Source organism: Lagopus muta, chromosome 6 (genome assembly GCF_023343835.1).
Source record: "Lagopus muta isolate bLagMut1 chromosome 6, bLagMut1 primary, whole genome shotgun sequence".
Lineage (NCBI taxonomy): Eukaryota > Metazoa > Chordata > Aves > Galliformes > Phasianidae > Lagopus > Lagopus muta.
In genome coordinates this window covers 6,040,010-6,060,627 of record NC_064438.1, presented here as the reverse complement: position 1 = coordinate 6,060,627, position 20,618 = coordinate 6,040,010, and the positions used below count along the sequence as shown (strand labels likewise).

Sequence of the window (20,618 nt, the reverse complement as noted above, 5' to 3'; positions counted from 1 at the left end):
ACTTGTATTCCTAAGGATAAAAGGAGCCTGTTTACAGACACTGGTGGGAGAGGAAGGAATCTCCAAGCTGTGGGGACATCGCACACACATCAAGTGCCATGTAGTGTTCACTTTCAACTCAGACTTCCTTCCTACAGAGGAGAGACAACATTTTGTTTTCTATTTGTTAAAGAAATGCAAATGGATGATCAGCAAGGGAGTCAGGAGAAGTAATAAGCTATATAAAATGAAGAAAAAAGATGCTTCAAGTAACAAATGTATCAAAGCTTTAGTGCAAAGTTCCTCTTATCTCTTTCACAGGTCAATCAGGAGAGGTAAGAAATCTGTCTTCATTTGTCACAAACACTGATTTTGCTTGGGGAGCTCCAGCCCAGAAACAGGAGGCTTGCCTGCTCTTGGAAGCTCTTCATGAAATGTGGAGTAGTTGATGGATCCCCTAAGTTTCTCAGGGTCAGCGGCAGAAAATTGCTGTCTAGGATGACAAAGTGGTTTTGCAGCATAGCAGCTCTGTAAATCTGCCTTAGCTACCTCTTGCATCACCATCAGTGCATCCTTACCCCATTCACTTGTTGTATATCTTCCTTTTCCCTTGATCTCTGCTCACCAGGTTTCCCCTTTTCCACACATTTCCATCACTGCCTGTCTGCTTTTTTTTTCTTATATACTCCTGAGCCCTTTTTTTTCCTTCTATTTTTCTCTTAGTTTCTATGAGGTTTTCAGCAACTTCTCTCCGTGCCCCTTTCACTCACCATTGGGGGACCAGCTAGACCTAGGAGATGCTGGCAGGTCTTGGATGTGAGCTGCCATGGCAAAACCCCAGCTCCAATAAGTGACTGTACCATTGCAATTCTCCAGCTCTGTCTAGGTGAAAACAGCCCTGAGAGAGAGGTGAGCAGCTCCACTGACACCTTGCACAGTGCTTAGCCTCTGCATGGGAGCACGAGCCCTACAGTACTCCTCATTTAAGGGCAATTTAAAGAAAATCCAGACACTGAATATCTCACAGGCCATGGAGGAATACTGCCAAGCTGTGGGAGTGAGGAAGTGTTATCACCCCCACTTCACAGACACGGAGTTCACACATCGCACTGAGCCAAACTAGAAGCTGTATGGTGCAACTGTCTGTCAGAAGCAGTGAGATGTTTGCAATTCAGACTATTTCCATAGTCCTTTCAGCTCCCATGGCTTTATTATTATTACTGCTGCTGTAAGTATTATTATTTAGCGTCGGGAAGAAAGAAAAGGAAACAGCAACCATACCCTTGCCATCCCATTAATCCCAGCCAATCCTGTCAGAAGATACCAGGTTTCTGTCTTTCCTGCTGAGCAACATAATACAAGCTACTCTCTAGCTGCACGACGTATCTGATCCTACCAGGCATTTCTGTGGCTAAGGCTCAGCAAAGCAGGCTGCTCCCCTCGCTGTGGGCAGCGCTTCAGTGGGTTTCATCTCACTAGGACACTTGAAGCCTGGCTGTTGGAAGTCCCTCCTGCTGGGTTTGAAGAGGTGATAGCCTACAGTTGGAGAAAGTATAGTAGCATTAGAGAAAGGTTTTTGTTCTTTAAACTGATGTGGGCATTTAAGTCATTGAGGCAGGGAAGGGCTTATTCCAAACAGCTAGAGGATTAGTGGGAATTACAGGATACTCTCTTATCTAATACTCTCCCTTTTTGCTTCGGCTTTTTTGTATCACGTGAAGCAAGAAGGATGCCACCCTCATATGAGAGAAGGTCACTGCCCCTGTGAGGATCATAGACACAGCCATGCGAAAGGAGGTCACAGCCATGCCCACAGCCACATGAAGAATCATGAGAAGAGAGAAGGTTGCTGTCACTCTCCTGGCCATATGCATAGGCGTGAGAAAGGTTCAGGCCATTTCCAGCACAAGTAATGTCATGGACATTCACATGGGGCTACAGTACTGATAGCCAGTGTTAGCAGATCTGACCTCCTTGTATTCTTCTAACTTTCAACTCAGCTATTTCAAAGCTACCATCTATTTAAACAAACTTAATTCTGCTAAAATCCAGATAGTGAACGTCTGCACTTCAACATGCTGCCCTGCACCTGTGATAAGAAGTCTAAGAGTGCTTCTGGCAGCTTTCCTACCTTGGGCAGCACAACTCTACAAGGGACCTGCCATCCTAAAAATGCACTACTCAAACATATAGCCTGCTCTACTGCACATCTTTCAGTGAGGACGCACAGTGAGTTTGGGGCTGGAGGTGCTTTGCTCCACCTTTGAGAGAACCCCACATTCTTGCATTGCCCAGAGTTCTTACCTGTACCTTTCTGGCTCAGTCTCCTCCCAAAAATGCGGACAACACCCGAGGGCTCACCCACACCGCCCAGCCTCTCCTCCGGCTTTCCCCCGCCCTCCACTCGTCCTCAGCCTCCACCGGCAGCGCCCCGTGGTCATTGGCCGGCCGCTCCGGGCCCGCCTCCGCGGTCGCGCAAGCGCTGCGCGGAGCTGTCGCCGCCGCCTCGCCGGGAGCGTTCAGCACCGCGAGCTGCGGACAGCGCCCCGGCTGCCTCCGCAGCCGGTCATGGAGGCCGGGCCGGCCTCGCCGCGCCGGGAGCAGCGGCCCGAGGGGACGCGCCGTGGCCGCGCCTCCGCCTCGCCCAGGTAGGAGCGCGGAGACCGGCGCGGAGCTGCGGGGGACGGCGGTGAGCGCTCGGCGGTGTCTGCTGTTTTGGGGGGGTCACTGGGCGAGGCTCGGTTATCCCGCGCCTTGACATTGCCTTCCAGCCACATCGAGGTGCATGTGCCTTTCGTCCTAAGCCCCTCGTTTCGGGGTTTGCAAGAGCCGTGCTGTCTGGCTGGCACCCTCGTGGTTCGTGCCTCCTGTGCTGGTGGCGAACTTGGCCTCCTTGGGGGTTTTTTGTCATGCAGTAGGTGAGCAACCCCACCTGCAAATGGTGAAGTATTGCTAGCAGTGCTCAGCATGTTTTGGATGAAGCCCTCTTTTCACCAGGCTTTGGACAAAAACTGGTTTCAATTCAAAGTTTTTTTTCTATAAAACCCTGCAGCTCTCTCCTTCTGCCCCCCATGCCATATGCTTCCTTAACTGGTGTCTCAAACCAGGCTGGAAGCCATAATCATTGCAATTTTCTAGAAATGCCAACAAGCCCATGATCCTGGGCATAGAGCCATCCCCAAATTTTTGACCACACTGCCATTTGTTAGACTGAAGGCAACAGATCTGAGCTCTTCAGATTCTCCTGAGCAAGGCACATCCTGAGTTCAACAACACACAGATTCATTCTGAAAGCCCAAGGAGTTTCACTTCTGCCTGACACAGGATCTTCACGCTAAGCCATCCCCACCTGCCTGGGGGATCCAGTGGGGCAGTTGCATCTCCTTAGCTCTGCACATCTCAGCCTTAAATCTCAGGCATTGGGTGGGGTCTGAGCACCAGCAAAGCCCCATTAGCTTTACTTGCCTGTCTAATCCTTGCTCGTTTGAACAGATCCTTTAAAACGAATACTGCAGCCTGTCAGAGTTCAGTTATGGATACAAATTACATCAGCTGAAATGGGTGCCTTGACTTTATCTCATGCTGTACACTCAAGAACTAAAATTTATGACAATTATGATAGTTCTCTGACTCCTGAGCAAGCTTATACATAAATGCTTCTTTAAGCAAGGCTGTTCATGTAGCCACAGAAGGGTTAGCTCTGTAGCACCTGTCCTTTGGCCTAAGCCAATGCTTGACTGAAATGACCATCGATAAACAACACCTTCTTTCTGACCTTCTTAAGGCTGGGATAGTAAGGTGTAGTTTTCTTCAAAATAGGAATGAGCAAACAGGTTCGAACATCTGTTTGTTTTACACTGCCAGTGTATACACAGCAAACTGCATCCAGACCTTCCTGGAGCTGGAGACTGGGTGGGGATGGCTGAGCCCTTTGTGTCTACTTGCACCCCATCCCAAACACCTGTGCCCACAGCACTGCTAGCTGCCCGGGGTGAGGGTAAGGCTGTTCAGATGAGTCAATGGAAAGGATAATAAAACTAAACTTTTCTTGGCAGACTACGTGGGAAGCAGAGCTTTTCAGTCTCATTAATTTTTCATGAAGATTTAGCATACGCAGGAGTCTCATTAAAAAAAAGATTGTAAGGCTTCTTAAGGATACATGTTATCTTGCTACTAGACTGAAAAAGCAAAACAGGGAGTAACTACACAGAAATTTTCCAGTGTACAAAAATTTGACCCTGCCGACGAAGGAGATGAATTGCTTGACAGGTGCCCATCCCTCCCTGCCAGCTGGGCAGTGAACCTACATAATGGGTGAGAGTGAAATGCAATAAGCCCTCCCATAATCTCCGGATACATGCACTTGTCACGTTAAAAGCACAAGCAAACATAAGCAATAACAATGGTGTTATCTTTTCCTGTGGGAAGAGGAAAAGGGAAGAGACACTTTTGCTGATTCGTGCACATCTGTACAGGGCTCCCTGTGCCCTGCTGCTTGCCTCAGAAAAGCACTGCTGCACTTAAAGGGACTTGGGCAGTTTCATAAATTGGATTATTATCCTGTCTAGGCATCTCAAGGGAAGAGATGGGGAAGCAGCATGACAAATGCAACTCATTTGGGTCTCAGGAGCAGTTTGTTCCAGCCTGTCACCTGCATACAGCTCATCTTCCTTCTCTCTGCATCTCTTTAGTTGCATCCAGTTGAGCTTGAAGAAAAAGGAGGTTGTCAGGCTGCTTCTGTAGGCTTTTCTGTGGCTGAGAGGCCATTTCTGCCCACACCATCCCAAATATGTCAAACATGTGACACAGTCCTGAATGGGAATGAGAAAAGAATGTTTCTCTTCCCCTGGTGTTAGTCCAGTGTAATGCTCTTGCCCACCTCTTCTTCTGTCTGACAGTACACAATAATCAGGAATACACCCACAACCATTTTCTAAACACAATTCAGGGTCCTAGATACCCAGAAAAGTCATAGTGACATGCTAGTAGGTGTCATGGACCAGCCTACATCTCCGGTGCAGATCTCAGCAGATCAAATGCACCAGCACCCTGGCTAATTGAGAGCATAGCAACTGAAGACTCAAAACCTGCAGACCTGTCACCAGTAATTATCCAAAACTATCATTATTTGTGAGCTCCAGGTTTCCCTGGAGATTTTGGATAACCAAGGTCACATTGTCACAGAGTTGGAGATGAGCATAAGGCAACTTGGATCTGGAGCGTGATTGACAGAACTGTAATTGTGCAGCCTGAAAAGGAGATAACGAAGAAGACTCACAACTGAATGATTTGAATTAGCTAAAGTTATTCTAAAACATGAAGTCGCTGAACAGCCAGGGGATGGAGCTGAGACCACATGAGGAGAAAGAACAGAAAATGACAGTATTTCACAGCAAAGATGATAATCAAGGGGAGTGGGCTTGTCTGTTAACTATTAGCATTGAATACATTAATGTATGTGCAAAAAAAAATGAATGCAATCTGTGATATCCAAGGATTTGCCACCTGCCTTTGCCACCAGGAGATTGTGTAGCTGAGGGTTTTGGACATGGAATTTTTCAGCGCATGTTTCTTGCATTTCCCTGACTATCTTCAAAGTGTTTTTTTTCTGGTGAAAGCCTTTTCCTCCTGTCCAGTGTAACAGATGATGCAGGCAGACATGGCAGTGTAGTCCTCAGACTAATTCAGTTATGAAAAGCCTCTTGTGTCCACTGCCAATGCAAATCCAGCAGTTTACATGAAAAAGAATTTTGTTTTCCCTTAAAAAGAAAAAAACAACCCACACATATTTTGCAGGTGTGGAAATACCAGAAGCATAAATTGTCAGTGCGGTAGTTTCTGTGAATTATTATGCATTTTTGGAAAACATCTTACTTAAGGTGTACCTAAATTAAGGGAAGTGATACGTGGAAGGTAGAGAGAAAATCACAGAATCACAGAATCAGAATCACAGAATCATAGTGGTTGGAAGGGATCTCCAGAGATTGTTGAGGTTCCCTACACTAGGTCACATAAGTAGGTGTGCAGGCGGGTCTTGAACATATCCAGAGAAGGAGACTCCACCACCTCCCTGGGCAGCCTGTTCCAGTGCTCCGTCACCTCACCTAAAGAAGTTCTTGTGCACATCTGTACAGAACTTCCTATACTCCAGTTTCTTGCTGTTCCCCCTCGTCCTGTCTCCACACACTGCTGAAAACAGACTGGCCTCTCCACTCTGCCCCCCACACCTTAGATATTTATAGACCTGGATCAGGTCCCCTCTCAGTCTTCTTTTCTCAAGGCTAAACAGACCCAGTTCACTTAGCCTTTCTTCATAAGAGAGATGCTCCAGGCTCTTCACCATCTTTGTAGACCTCTGCTGGACTCTTTCCAGAGCACTGCACACAGTACTCCAGATGAGGCCTTACCAGGGCAGAGTAGAGGGGGAGGATCACCTCCCTGCTGGCCACGCTCTTTTTAATGCACCCCAGGATGCCATTGGCCCTCTTGGCCACAAGGACACACTGCTGGCTCATGGCCAACCTGTCGTCCACCAGGACACCCAGGTCCCTCTCAGCAGAGCTCCTCTCCGGCAGCTCATCCCCCAGCCTGTACTGGTGCATGCAATTATTGCTCCCTAGAGGCAAGACTCTACACTTGCTTTTGTTGAACCTCATCCAGTTTCTTACTGCCCAGCTCTCCAGCCTGTCCAGGTCTCACTGAATGGCAGCACAGCCTTCAGGCATGTCAGCCAATCCTCCTAACTTCGTATCATCAGCAAACTTGCTGAGGGTGGCCACTATCCCCTCATCAAGGTCATTGATGAAGATGTTGAAAATAATAAATTAGAGATATAAAAATAATAAATAAGAGACATCAAAAAGGGGTCTAGAAGCATAAAGAAGAGGTCTAGATTTTGCAGAAGTATAACACAACCACAGTTCCAGCTTTATGATGATAATTCAGTGCCTCAGCTCTGCTAATACAAAACTACAAGCCTCCAAATAAAATTAACTTGCACTGCAACCGCTGGAAATCCGGGAGAAGGGAAAGGAGTTACACTTTTATCTCAAGAATGGAAGTGTGATACTCTCACAAATAAACCTCGTCCCTGAGACTTCCTATAGATAGGGAGGATGTGGTGGTTACTATGTCCCTGGCTGGTTGGTTCTGCAATTATTGTAAATGGGCAATAATTAATTAAATATGCCATTTCATTCATTGCCACAGACCACAAGCTTTCCCTTCTCTGCCTTTGTTGCACCTGCTCTACACTGCAGTTGTACAGCTGAATGCAAATCCCCCCAGTGCAGGTGACTTTGATGAGGCTGTAGCAAGCCCCAGATTCCATCCTATGAACACATTGCTGACATCTGATTTATTGTCTTGTGCAGCGTGTTTGTATACACCACCAAAAAATTTGTAGCCTTCTTTGTAAGCTGCCTTCATAGAGCTATAACCCAAATCACTTGCTTGAAAGTCTGGGTAATCCTGCCACTAATCCATCTGTAACAAGACAGCAAGGACTTCATGCGACAGGATTTTATATTATATCTTTTGACAAACTCTGCGGGAGAATGGGATATCATTGTCACAATCTATTCAGGAGCTCGGGCTTTGCAAACAGCACTTCCTCTCACTACACTGAGCTAGCTGAAGTCTTATTAGTCCTTTGTATTGCAGAGCAGAGGCAGCTGAGTGCTGGAACTGTTGAGAAAAACCTGTCAAGCTTATCAATGAGGTGTGCACACATCTGTCTGCAGGTTTTCTGGCACTTGCTTCAGTGCAAACTTTGTCTTGTTGCCACCAATTTGTACGTCTGCTGCCTTAAGAAAAATCAGCAGTCTCACAGATCCGATCTGACTTTCCTGCCTTTGGGTGTACCTTCTTTTCCCAGGGATGCAGAGGCATTTGCTAACTCTTTTGATAACTGTTTTGCCAATTTCATGACCCAAAAGCTGCATGTGAACATCAGTTACTGCTTCCAAAGTCAATGACATTGTGATAAGCAACTTCGACTATGTCATCTCTGCCTGTAACTACATAACTAACAACTAAAAATAGCATTGGATGGTGTCTAACTAGGCAAGATATCTTTGTTACTAGTCCTGGATAGGTTGTATGTGCAAGTAGCAGTGACTGGAATACCTGTGCCATGAGTCTCCACACTAGCATTGGTATAACTGCTACTGCAAACATTGCTCGGTCGTAATGGTTTTAGTGAAACGAGCCTATTCTGTATAATCATGAAATATAGTTTCCCAGTGTTGATAAGCTCAATTGATGTTGGAAAGTACACAGCATGAGCTGCCAAGGCCAATATATCCTCCTTTCTGGAAAAAATAACAATTTTCAAGCAGTACTGAACTAATGGAAATCTTCAAATCTCTTTTGTCATTGATACTATTATTTAACTTCGGGTGCAATTCCGGAGACTTGTAATTGCTAAAATTCTGTCTTTTTCCATGTCTGTCAGAAAGAGAAATGAGATGAACGCTGCAAAGTTTTGAAAATATTCCCTTCTCAGTTGTATTTTGTCTTCAGTTTTTCTCCACATCTCATCAGGTGCCTCAGGCTAAAGTTCATTTCATTCTTGTCTCAATCCAGTACTCATAATTCTCTGACAACTCAAGACACTCTGTTATTCTAGCTGGCCCAAATAATCCATTATACTTAATGCTTAATGCCAGACACTACAGCAGGCATATAACTCAGCTGTAGACACCATGGCACGTTCTCTGATCAACCACCAGAGGCTGTAGGTGTATCCATATCATTCTTGCCTTCTGAACTCCAAATTGCACAGTGCTTCTGAAGCTCCCTGACAGTGAGATGGTAATTTCAAAGGCACTTTTGGGTCAGTGTGACATCATCCTACGGTGTGTGAGGGCTTTTCTTGCTGTCACAAAGACTCAGATCTCTGTAATTACTCTGTGCTTCCACATTAGGATCCTACCTTTATCACCAGCCAGCGTGTTTTGCCCTTTTTTTTTTGGCACTGAAATCCCTTGGAAGAAATAAGAAGGAATAAGGAGGCCCATCTAATTAAATGCCATTATCATTTAATTAACTCTACCTATACATTGAAGCCATACTGGTTTCTAAGACCACAGCCACTAGAGGAGCTGAAAACTCTTCAAGGGCACGTTACGCTATTTTTCATAATTTTGGAATAACATGCAAAAAGGTATGATAGATTCACCATCAGCTGCACTCCATGAGTGAGGCATGGATGTTTCTGTAAAAAGCATGGTTCAGCTCAGTCCTGGCTCTTGATACAGTAAACAGAGGCTGAGGTCTTATGTCTTTTGCATTAAGTGGGAGACAAGATGCAATTCCCCAGCATAGCCCTCCTGATGCTGTAGCAGAAAAAGTTTTACCATCCCTTTGTTTCCTCACAGAGAAAAAAGAAATGCAGGACCTTGCCAGACCTGTCTCGCCATGCCAGAGATTGCCAACACTGAGCCCAGCTACAGTGGTACTTCTTGGGAAAGAATCTGCCCGGTCCATCACTGCCCCATTCCTGCATCGCCCAGGCTGGGGGGAGACCACCTGCCCTCCTCCAGCCACACACTGGGGCCAATCTCCACCCAGTCCAATGGTCAGGTACCGTCGAGCTCCCAGGACACGCAACAGCATCACTTGTATTACTCCTGCAATCAGCAGGAGCCCCGAGGCAGCTATGGCCTGCCCCTGCTCCCTGGGCACGGTGAGAGGTCCACGTTGTGTTCTCACCTCTCCAGCAGCAATCCCGTCCCAGCTTCTCATCATGAGGCTTTGGAAACCCCTTGGAAACGGTGGTCCCCTGGGCAGCGACTCTCCCAACCGGTGCAGCACCACATTGTAACAGTCAGGTAAGAGGCATATGGAGAATGGTTCAGCAGTTTTCAGAAGGCATCTCCTGAACTTTAGGACAGGATCGGAAGGCTCTGAGTGATTTTGCTTACCAGTTTGAAGCAGTAGATGCCCCCAGAAATATAGAGGGATAGAATTTTCTCTTTCCACCCATTAGGAACATATACAACTACCATTCCCGCACCTGGGAGAGTCAGGATTTCCTTCTCAAGGTGACCTGTTAAATAGAGCCAAGGTCACTCTGTTACTCCTGCATCAGCCAGCTGTGATCATGCCCATCTTCTGTGATCCTCCCCTTTTCTCCATTTGCACTCAAGATAGCCAGCTGGCTAATCCTTTATCTTGGCAGAGTTTCTGAGTGATAAGAGCTCGAGTCATTCATTTTTCTACTCCTAGTGAAGCTGCTGCCTATGATGGAGGGGAGGGAAATAAAGTGAGAAATGCAAAGTTGGGGAATACGACTTGGTCTTCCAGGTTGCTTTGCAACAAGCAGTAGGCAGCAAGCAAAGTTCAATGGTGTAGGATTCCCTGCTTTTTTACAGCAGTGCAGGGTTAGGCACAATAGTCCTTTATGGTCTCATTTTCTAACCATTAACAGAGGATTTAATTTGTTTGTGTTTGCATTTGCATCAATATTGCATCAATAAAATTGTTAGCTGCTTTCTCTCTAACAGGTTATTCAAGTAGGAAATGCAGCTGGACCGCAAATCACTGGCAGAATGTGCAGCACTAGCAGACAGAAAAGTGATATTACAACAATGATAGAATAAGGTTTTTAGCCTGAGCAATTCTGCTTGAGAAGCTATTGTGGAAGAATTAACAAAGGACAGGCAGTGTGCAGCTAAATAGGGACTCCTTTTTGAGGAAAAATCTATGAGGATTTTTTTCTGCTCCCCTCTCTCTTGAATCTGTGGAGCATTAGAGTGATGAGACCATGCATTTCAGGGAGACATCTCAGGTGGAAATGGAGAGCAGAAGGAAAGGCCCTTCAGATATGGTGACCACTGAAATACAGTTTTTTTGTTAAGATTGCCCATAGGGATTCACTAATAAAGGTAACCTCGGATACCTCAGAAAGGCTTCTTTCTTTTATCCCTCAGAGCTCTACAAAGAATGACAAGAGCTGCTCTGTGATGGAAACACCAGAAAAATGTTCTGAGCAGCTCTGCTGGCCTCCTTTTCCTCTAGATTGGACAAATGTCATCTCTGAATTGGCTCAGGAAACAAATGAGATTGACTTTCTGGAAAATCCTTGCTGAGTTGAACAGGAAATAAAAACTATAGGCATTGTTAGCTCTGATCATAAAATTTCATAGAGTTACACTGTTGCCAAGAAGTAATTTAAAAATTCAGCAGAAAAGCACTTGAAAAATATAGATTTTCATGGATAAGTGTTAAAATGTGATTCCTATGAGATTATGTTATGTCCTTTAAATTCTATTCAGTTTTCTGGAGGGGCAACACAGAGGAATTACTAAGAGTTTTCCTATTTGGTTTGGTTAAAATGCCAGAGAGAGAGGGAAAGACCCTATTATTCATTACGCAAACTCATCTGGTGCCAAACAACTCCCACAGCAGTGGCTCAGCTTCTGGAGGGGTAAACTTGCTCACTAGGTACCCAAGACAGTGCTTGGCAGGAAGATAATAAATGTATGCCTTTTTTTTTTTTTTTCTGTCTGCAGACATGACAAGGCTTTCAGGATGCCCAAAAGGTATGCTTAATATCAAATCCTTGCCATTCTTATATCCTACTATCATGACTCTCCTACTCTGCTATTAGCAAATGCAGGGCATCAGTGCTGGTGATTGAACCTCCCCAGCAGGCCCAGTTTCAGAGGCAAGGTCAGCACTCCCTGCTCCATGCTTCTCATCCGTCTGGAAAAATTTCTATTTGCTTGTACAACCTGTACAAGTGAATAGCAACGGTGCTTTGATGGCCGTTTTCAGAGCAGGTGCCTGGCTCTAGTCCATACAGCAGCTTTATATTTATAGTTACATTGGCGGGGTTAAGCCAGCTTGGCCCACCAGATGGGGAATCAGAAGGGTATCAGGAGCAATAGCAGTAGAGTCCTGCATTTTCTCACAAGCTACAGTAGGAGAGATCTTTGTTGCAAGGCTATGCACAATGATTCATGAGGCTTAAATTGAAAAAAAAAATAAAAACAAAATAGGCCTGACCTAAACTCACGTGAAAGGCTGTTTGAAGGACCACCATATTACACCAGTCTATGTGGTTTTGTGTGTTCTCCAAACCCTGATCTGCAGCGCTTGCTGGTGCTTTTGTTGTAGGGTCAGTGTTTGGCTTTGAGGCTGCAATCAGGGTGAGTCTCTCATCCTGCAGATTCAGAAACCACTTGCTCACTTCATGACTGCTGCTGACAGTCCTAATGGTGGTTGAACATCAGATCAGTGGTTTCCATCCTCTTTTAACTTTGCAGGTGTCTACGTATTTCCCAGCAGTAAGGCAGGCTCCCATACAGCGAGTGAATTTAGAGCAATAATAATGACTTGCTTGAGCTAGTTATCTTCAGGAGACCTTTCAGAATAGCTAAACTTCTTAGGGTCCATGGGCAGAAAATCTGCAGGCCAAACAGCAAGACAGCTACTGGCGTAGATTGCACAATGGGAAAAACGAAAGCATGAGAAGCTCCTTCTAAATGCAGCCTTTTAAGTTAAATATTTAAAGCTTCCTTTTGCCTTAGGATGGAAGAGTCTGGGTTTTATTATTTCCAATTGAAAAAGCAAGAAAATATACAGAGGCAAAATGTGGTTACCTGAGTTAATTAGAGTTGCCTCTAATATAGTGGAAATATAATACATTCATTAATAGCTGTACTAGAGCCTCTAAGCTTTTCAATAAACAAGTGCTCAAACCAAAAACCCCTAATTCTTTTAACTTCCTTTTATTAGCACTATGTCGGCTCAACAGCAGCTTTCGTGCTAATAGCAGAAGGGCTCTAACAGCTGCATTTTTTCTCCTCCTGTTGATTCTAGTTATTCTCAAATGATCGCAGAGTGGCCCATTGCTGTCCTGGTGCTGTGTGCAGTGACAGTTGTGGTTTGTACTTTAGCTGGCCTGCTTGTTGGAAATTTGCCGGATTTTTCAGAACCCCTGATGGTAAGTCCCTACAGGCAATATGTCAGTGTGAACAAAAGGAAATCCACAGGGCGACTAGTAATGCGTTCTTTCTGCCATACAAAACAAGCCTATGCTTCCCTCCTTCTCTGCAGATAGAGGCAGCAAGGCAGGACAGGAGGACACTAAAGCCACTAGAAATAAACGGCAGTGTTTATCAGTGATCTGCTATCTTCTTCCCTCTTATCTTCACAGTGTGCAACCAAAGCAAGATTCCTTCTGGATGGACATAATGTTTCAGAGTAATGTTCAGTACTCACTGTTTCTTTGATACCACAGTCACAAAAACAGAAATAGTGACATCACTCATTAGTGAAAGGCTTTTATTCCTTGCTATTTCACTGCTGCACTGCTCAATAGCTTTCACTGGTGAAGCAATTCTGTTAGTATTCAGTGTTAAGTCCCCTTCCTGAGGCCCAGCATGCTGCTCTGGTAGTATGTCCTCATCAGCTTCTAAACACTCCAGCTCACTCCTAAGGACTGTTTGCTCCAGCCTACAGAGATGCATCTCCAGATTTCCCTCCTTAGAAAGAGTGCATCTCTCAGGACGGGGGCACAGCAAACTTTGGGTTACACTTGGCAGCTGCGGAAGGGCTGAGCTTCACTCTTGAGCTGGGTTAGGGAGCACACCCTGTGCCAACAACAACCACCAGCCCATCTCTGCAGTGCTGAGGACTCACACTATAGCTATCCATGCTCAAAAAGGAAAGGAGAAATATTTTTTTCCTCTCATCTCTTGGATGCAGTATTTCCAGGGAAAAATCAATGTGTGTATCTCTCCAAGATGCAGGAATCATCTCAAATAGTCTCATATAGTTTCTATGTCTAAGAAGAAGCATTAAGGAATGCTAAGCTAAGCTAAAATGCATGCTGATTATAAAACCCTTCTGCTTGACTACAGGGTTTTGAGCCACGAGATACTGACATTGGCAGAAAGCTCATTGTATGGAGGAATGTAGAGAGCCATACGGGCCACAAGAAGACCTTTTCCCTTTCTCCATATGCTGAGAAGAAAAGGTATTTGCATTTGGTGAGGGCGCTTTGAGGAAAATGGTGGGTATACAGGTACCGATTCACTGTTCCAAGATACTTACGTGAATTACAGTGTACATCCTGTGCTAGAAAGCAACTGAGCACTGGAGGGTATAAAGTCTGCTGCCTTGCAATGTGCTTTGTTTCCCCACTCTGGATACTAGGAATTAGGCTCTGAACTCTCCATGTGTTTATTTCACAGTTTACCAGAGACTCGCTAGTCAACATCACTCGTTGCCAGCTGATCTCTCTACTTACACAAATTATATCATCTCTTGCTAGCTATGATGACATTGGCACTAGCAGAGGACAAAAGGCTGTTCAGGGAGGACAAGAAGCGAGGACACGGAGAATGGTGGAACAAATCTATGGAGTAGATGGTTTCTTTTGCGGCCCCCCAGGTGAGTGGAGTTGTGATGGAGCAGTATGCACCCAGAATTCAACAGTGTACAGAATTGTCAAAGTGTTTTAGGACACTGGGAAGAGCTCTGAGAAAGCCGTGCACACAATGCCACTACCCTTCCTTCTTTTCTTCTTGCAATACATATGATAGTGAAAAACGGGAAAAAACAACACCACCACTCCAAGATACCTCAAACTTGTTAATAAATAGAAGAAAGAGGAACAGCATGCAGATAGTCTGACTCCCTCCCCTGCCTCAACTCCACTTTTGAGATCAGTCAAACACCAAACTGTCAGGTCCTTGGGAGTTCTTGGCTGGACTTCAGCTCCTCACTCTCTAAGAGGGGGTGCAGCACCAGATGGCAGCACTCACTGAAAGCAAGCTATCAGCATGGAGAGTGCATTTTGAAAACATTCCATCCTTGTTCTCCTGCTGCTGACAGCTGGGTGAGGAGCTGGGTCAGATCACACATGGGGATGCTACCAGTCACTACAAGCCGCTTCATGACCTGGTTGTCTTCAGGGAGTCCTGTGGACTTGTGCCTTGGAGACAGCACAGTTCACTTATTTATTTATTTCAATGCCCAGAGGGTCTACTCCAACCAGCTTGATTAACTCATCTTCATTACCTAATATCTGCTGTTGGCTTTTTTTTTCCTGTTCTTTTACATTTTCCTTTCTTTCAGAGAAGGGCTATTCCAAGCTGGTATTTATGTCCACAACTGCTGGGAGCTTATGGAACTTGCAAGCTATTCAGTCCATGTGTCAAATTGAACAAGACAAGGTTAGTAATGTCACAAAGAACATATATACATATTATCTCTTTTCTGACTGTCATTATCTTGAATAGCTAGCTCAAAGGCAGAAAAAACAACATAAGCTGCAGAGCAGGTTTCAGCCTAGAGAACTCCAGAGCATTTTACCTACCTAGCAACACAAGAATGATTTCACCTATCCCTGAAGTCCAGCTGCCATTAAACAAGAATACACAGTCACTGGGCAAAAAACCTTGTCCAGAAGCCAAAGACGTCCATCAGAAGCTGTTGAGAATGTTGAGCAGCAGAACCTAATTACCAAAATGGAGCTGTTGTCCTGGAGACTGCCACAGTGTTTTTTAAAAGGGACGTTTAATAGGATTAGTTGTGTTTGCCACAGGATCTTGAACAACTCTAAGTGATAAGACTCCAGGAAACCTCCACTGCAAGAGCCTGACATCCTGCTGGCAGAAGGCTCTGTGTTCACACTACACCGTGCCAGATACACAGTTATGGGAGCTGCAGCCAAACTAGGTTTTAAACCATCTCACAGCACACAGAGGGTGCAGGCTTCCAGACCCATCCACATCACTGCATATTGCACACTCAGCAGTGCTAGTCATGTTGTCAGCCACACCTGAGCTGCTGTGGTGTGCCTGCAGCTGCCAGCACAGTAATGCCTGCAATGGAGAAACGCACAGAGCTAGAAGTCCCAATGCATAACAGGTAAGACAACAAGACTGTGTGCCCTGGAGGACTGCACATAATTTCTTTGGCTGCCAGTGATTCTACTAGCAAGTATAGTAATAATATAAGGAGTAAAATAAAAATAAAACTTAATATAAAATAAAATCAGTACAAAGTATCTCCCCCTTCTGTACTAGCCTTGAGAACACCTGAAAAATGAAGGGCAATGCTGTCACTAGGATAGTGGAGAAGGATCCAAATCTTCAAATCAGAGGTTATAACCTGTAAACAATGGACAAGGTTTCCTTTTTTGGCAGAAGGCTAGTGTGCTTCAATTGCTTTAGTATGTGCAGTTTGTCACTGAGAGCCATGGCTTGTACAGCTGGAGGGGAGGGTTACTGTGAGGAGCAAGATAAAGCGTGCAGAGTGGACCTCACATGATGTTCCCTTGGCTATTTTTCAGATACGCTCACATGTGCATTTTAGAGACCTCTGCCAACGTACTGAAGCCAATGAATGTTGCCCAAGCTGGTCTCTGGGGAACTACATTGCTGTCCTGTACAACAGGTCTTCTTGTCTGGAGATAACTCAAGGAGACATTTCCCACACCCTGGCTCTCCTTCGTGCCTGCGCTCCAGACTACCACAAAGGTATCCTCACTCCATCATGCATAGGTCCTGAGACCATGAGACAGAAACACCCTCAGTGTGCCAAAGTCCCAGAAAAATGTACCCGCTTCAATGCTATTTACCAGCTTCTTCACTTCTTGGTTGACAGAGACTTTCTTAGTCCCCAGACAATTGAGTACCAAGTGCCATCTCTCAAGTACAGCCTACTCTTTTTGCCTACAAGGAAAGGTGCATCTATGATGGGGATCTACTTAGACAATCTTGAATCCTGGGATCTATTTGATAACTATACATCTATCACTGGAATGGACTTGGGCCTTAAACAGAAACTATTCCAGCACTATCTTTTACTGGATACTAAATATCCAGTTCTGGCAATATTAGCTATTTTTCTAATCATTTCTTTTTATTTACGCTCGGTCTTTATTACCTTGATGGTCCTGCTCACTGTCGTCAGCTCTTTGATGATCTCCTACTTCTTGTACAAGGTGGCCTTCAGATTCACCTACTTCCCTTTCGTAAACCTGACGGCTGTTATCATTCTCAGCAGCATTTGTGCCAACCACACCTTCATCTTCTTTGACCTCTGGAACCTGAGCAAGAGCCAGAACCCTTCTGCTGGGCTTTCACAGCGGGTGAGTCAAACCATGCATCATTTTGCATATCTCATGTTGGCATCCTGCTTCACAACGGGTGCTGCCTTCTATGCCAGCTACATTAGCAATATAATAGCCATCCGCTGCTTTGCTGTTTACATGGGCACCTCCGTCCTAGTGAATCTCATATTCATGATGACTTGGCTTCCGTCTTCGGCTGTGCTGTATGAGCGCTACATTGCGACAACCTGCGTTCACAAGCCAGAAGACTACTGGAAAAACACCGGCCACAAGAGAGTGGCTCTCTCCCTCCACTATGTTCTCAGGGGTCTCCAGAAGACATTGTGCGAAACCTCCAAGTTGTTATTTGAAAAGCTTTTGCCTTGTGGGGTCATCAAGTTTCGGTACATCTGGATCTGCTGGTTTGCCGCTTTAGCAATCGGAGGTGCCTACATTTCCTGTTCCAACCCAAAACTCAAACTCCCGACTCTTGAGTCATCGTCTGTTCAGGTGTTCAGACTGAGCCACCCCTTTGAGAGGTACGACTCTGAGTACTGCCACCAGTTCATGTTTGAGAGGCTAGAGCATGGAGAAGGGCAGCGTATGCCAGTCACTATCATCTGGGGTATCCTGCCTGTGGATAATGGGGACCATTTCAATCCAAAAAGCAATGGCACCCTTGTGGCAGATGCCACCTTCACAATCCAAAGTCCTGATGCCCAGAAGTGGCTCTTTGAATTCTGTAAAAAGGTGAAGAACCAAACTTTCTATTACCTTGATACGGAGCAGAAATCTACTGTGTGTTTCATGGAGGAGTTTGTCAGGTGGATGGATAGTCGCCAGTGCTCCCAGAGAGACAATAGCTTCAACCTGTGCTGTAACCAGTTCTCTTTCCCTTATGGAAGCGAAGTCTTCCTACACTGCATAAAAATGATGCTCCTGGAACAAGGCAGGGAAGAGGCAGAAACATACGATCTGGGCCTCAGATTTGATGGAGAGGGAAATCTTGCTGCCTTAGTACTGCAATTTCAAACTGTTTATCACTACAGCTTCAATTACAGCAAAGCCAAACACTTCTATGAAGAAATCAACCTCTGGGTAACAGAAGAAATGAAAACTGCCCCTGTGGGACTTCAGAATGGGTGGTTTACCAGTAAACTAGAGCTGTACAACCTCCAGCACAGTCTCAGCACAGAAACAATAGTGGTCATGGGGCTCTCTATTGCCATTTCTTTTGTGGTGCTGCTGCTCACTACCTGGAATGTTCTCCTTAGCGTTTTCTCTGTGACTGCCATTGCAGGCACTGTCCTGGTAACTGTTGGCCTTTTGGTCCTCTTGGAGTGGCAGCTCAACGCGGTGGAGTCTCTCTTCATTTCAGCTGCAGTAGGTCTCTCTGTTGACTTTACTGTCAACTACTGTATCTCCTACCATCTGTGCCCCCATTCGGACCGCCTGAGCCGAGTGGCCTTTTCCCTGAAGCAAATGAGCTGTGCCACTGCGATGGCAGCATCTGCTTTGTTCTCTGCAGGAGTCATTATGTTGCCCGCTACAGTTCTGGCCTATAGAAAGTTGGGGATATTTATAATGATGATCAAGTGTATCAGCTGTGGATTTGCCAGCTTCTTTTTCCAGTCACTGTGCTGCTTCTTTGGCCCAGAGAAGAACTGCGGGCAGATTCTTTGGCCTTGTGCCCACACCATGAAAGATTATTCTGATGACTCTGAGCCAAATGGAACCTATGCCTGTGGGGGAAATGAGAAGCAAAACCGATTGCGGAAGGTCCAGGAGTCCAACACTGCAAATGAGCAATATGAGCTCCAGCCTTTGTCCAGAAAACTGAGTGACAGTTTTGACAACAGCACATCCACAAGCAAGCTGTCCAACAGGCCATCAGTGCCCTCAGAAGACATGCAAGCTGAAGATAATAGGTGCCCAAGAATAGGATCACACCCTCCCCTTGAAAGAGAGAGACAGAATCTGCAAGAGAACCTTGGATGTGACCAGTCCGTCCTGTGCCAGTGTCCTGCCTTGCAAACCTCCTCTCCTTACAAACACAGCAGCTCAGGAGCAGAAATTCACAGGGAGAGATTATGCAGAGATTGTCAGTGTCGAAAATACAGCCCAAAAGCTTGGGATAGTTCTGAGCTGGACTATACTCAGCCAGCTGGTGTGAATGAAGAAGGGCAGCTCAATAAATCACAGTGCTCCACTGACACTGCCCAGCAGCAGTCAGATTATACCTCAGACAACAGCCATCTTCCTGCTGCTGACATCTACAAAATTCACAGATGCCTTTGTTCTCTTGGCAGCTCTTTTGACATGCTCAACATCTCCAGTGAGACATCGATTAGTGATTTTGAGCAAGGCCTAAAGCTTGCTGAATCAGCCAGTTCTTGTCCTGATGTCTTAGAGCTCTCTGATTCATACAGTCAAACAGAGAGAGGCTACTTGAACGGGAAGAGAGATACACTGCGTCTGGACCTGAGGGAGACTGTCTTTGATATCTCTCCAGCAGCATCGCAGCAAAACAGCTCTTCATGGAAAAATCGATTTGGATTAGGGAGTGAAGGGCCCGTTGTGTTACCTAACAGCCAACCAGACATGCCTGATGTTTGGATCAAGCGATCTAGCGCTCAAAGTTCTGGATACAACAGTTGAAATCTTGCAGAGAACAAAACTGTACTGCTAAGGAAAGGGGAAGTCGAAATCTCCTTGGAACTGTAAATATCAATTTTTTCCTCCCACCTCTCTTTGGGCTGAAACTATTTCATAGTATTTCAGCTGTGCAAGTACCCGTGCTTTCACAGAACCAGCAAATCTGATATTGCGAGATCAGTCATGGTGGAGTATAAAGCCCTTCGACCTTCCAGTGTCCTGTGCCACATTCACAGCTGTACTGTGGAATGTATTGAGTAAACCTGTTTTGTCGTTTCCTAAATGGTGATTAGATTTTTTCTTGTTAAACTCACATAGGAGGGAAATAATGAGAAGAATTTCCCCAGATATTTAGGGACAGAGAGTTCATGTCAAAAACAAACAAACAAACAAACAAACAAAACAAAACAAAACAAAAGAGCCAAAAACCAAAATCACACCTATGGATTTCAAGTGGAAAGCATAATGTTAAAAAAAAAAAAAGGTCTTTCATTTTCTACTGAGTATGTGAATTCACGTTCATCCATCTCTACAAAACACTTCAGATATTATTTTAAGACTCTCACCAGGACTTTTCAGTTGGCATGTTCTCTTATTGATCAGGGAGGAGGCTGTAGACCTATTCTCATCCCCACCCTGTTTTTGGTGGCAGTTTCAGCTTGTTTTCTCAGCATCACTACTGATACTAACAAAGATCTATGGTGGAAGATCTCCTCTTTGAGAAGTGCCCTCATCCCTTCGGACGTGTTCTGTCTCCACAGCCGTTTCCACACAAGGCTACAAACACACAACTTTTTAAAATTTGCATATGATTTTACAAAAAAAAAAAAAATTTCCCTATAGGAACAAGCAGAAAATCAAGTACTTTCCTCACCTTTCTCAAAAACAAATTATTCCTACAAGTTGATGTAAA

General features: G+C 45.2%; 1 protein-coding gene across 1 annotated transcript; it reads left to right on the top strand.

Annotated features, from left to right (window-relative positions):
- The first annotated feature begins 2,546 nt into the window (after positions 1 to 2,546).
- Positions 2,547 to 20,618, top strand: DISP2 (dispatched RND transporter family member 2). Its single transcript, XM_048949447.1, has 8 exons — positions 2,547 to 2,627; positions 9,360 to 9,812; positions 11,496 to 11,525; positions 12,808 to 12,931; positions 13,851 to 13,966; positions 14,264 to 14,382; positions 15,070 to 15,167; positions 16,289 to 20,618. The coding sequence occupies exons 1-8, from the start codon at positions 2,548 to 2,550 to the stop codon at positions 19,706 to 19,708; spliced, it is 4,440 nt and encodes a 1,479-aa protein (XP_048805404.1). The 5' UTR covers position 2,547; the 3' UTR covers positions 19,709 to 20,618.

Bases quoted from the DNA above. Each gene is read 5' to 3' on its own strand.
- DISP2 (XM_048949447.1), top strand. From the start codon at position 2,548: ATGGAGGCCGGGCCGGCCTCGCCGCGCCGGGAGCAGCGGCCCGAGGGG. The intron at 13,967-14,263 runs GTATTTGCATTT...ATCTCTTGCTAG, and splicing joins CCATATGCTGAGAAGAAAAG to CTATGATGACATTGGCACTA. The intron at 15,168-16,288 runs GTTAGTAATGTC...GCTATTTTTCAG, and splicing joins GTCAAATTGAACAAGACAAG to ATACGCTCACATGTGCATTT.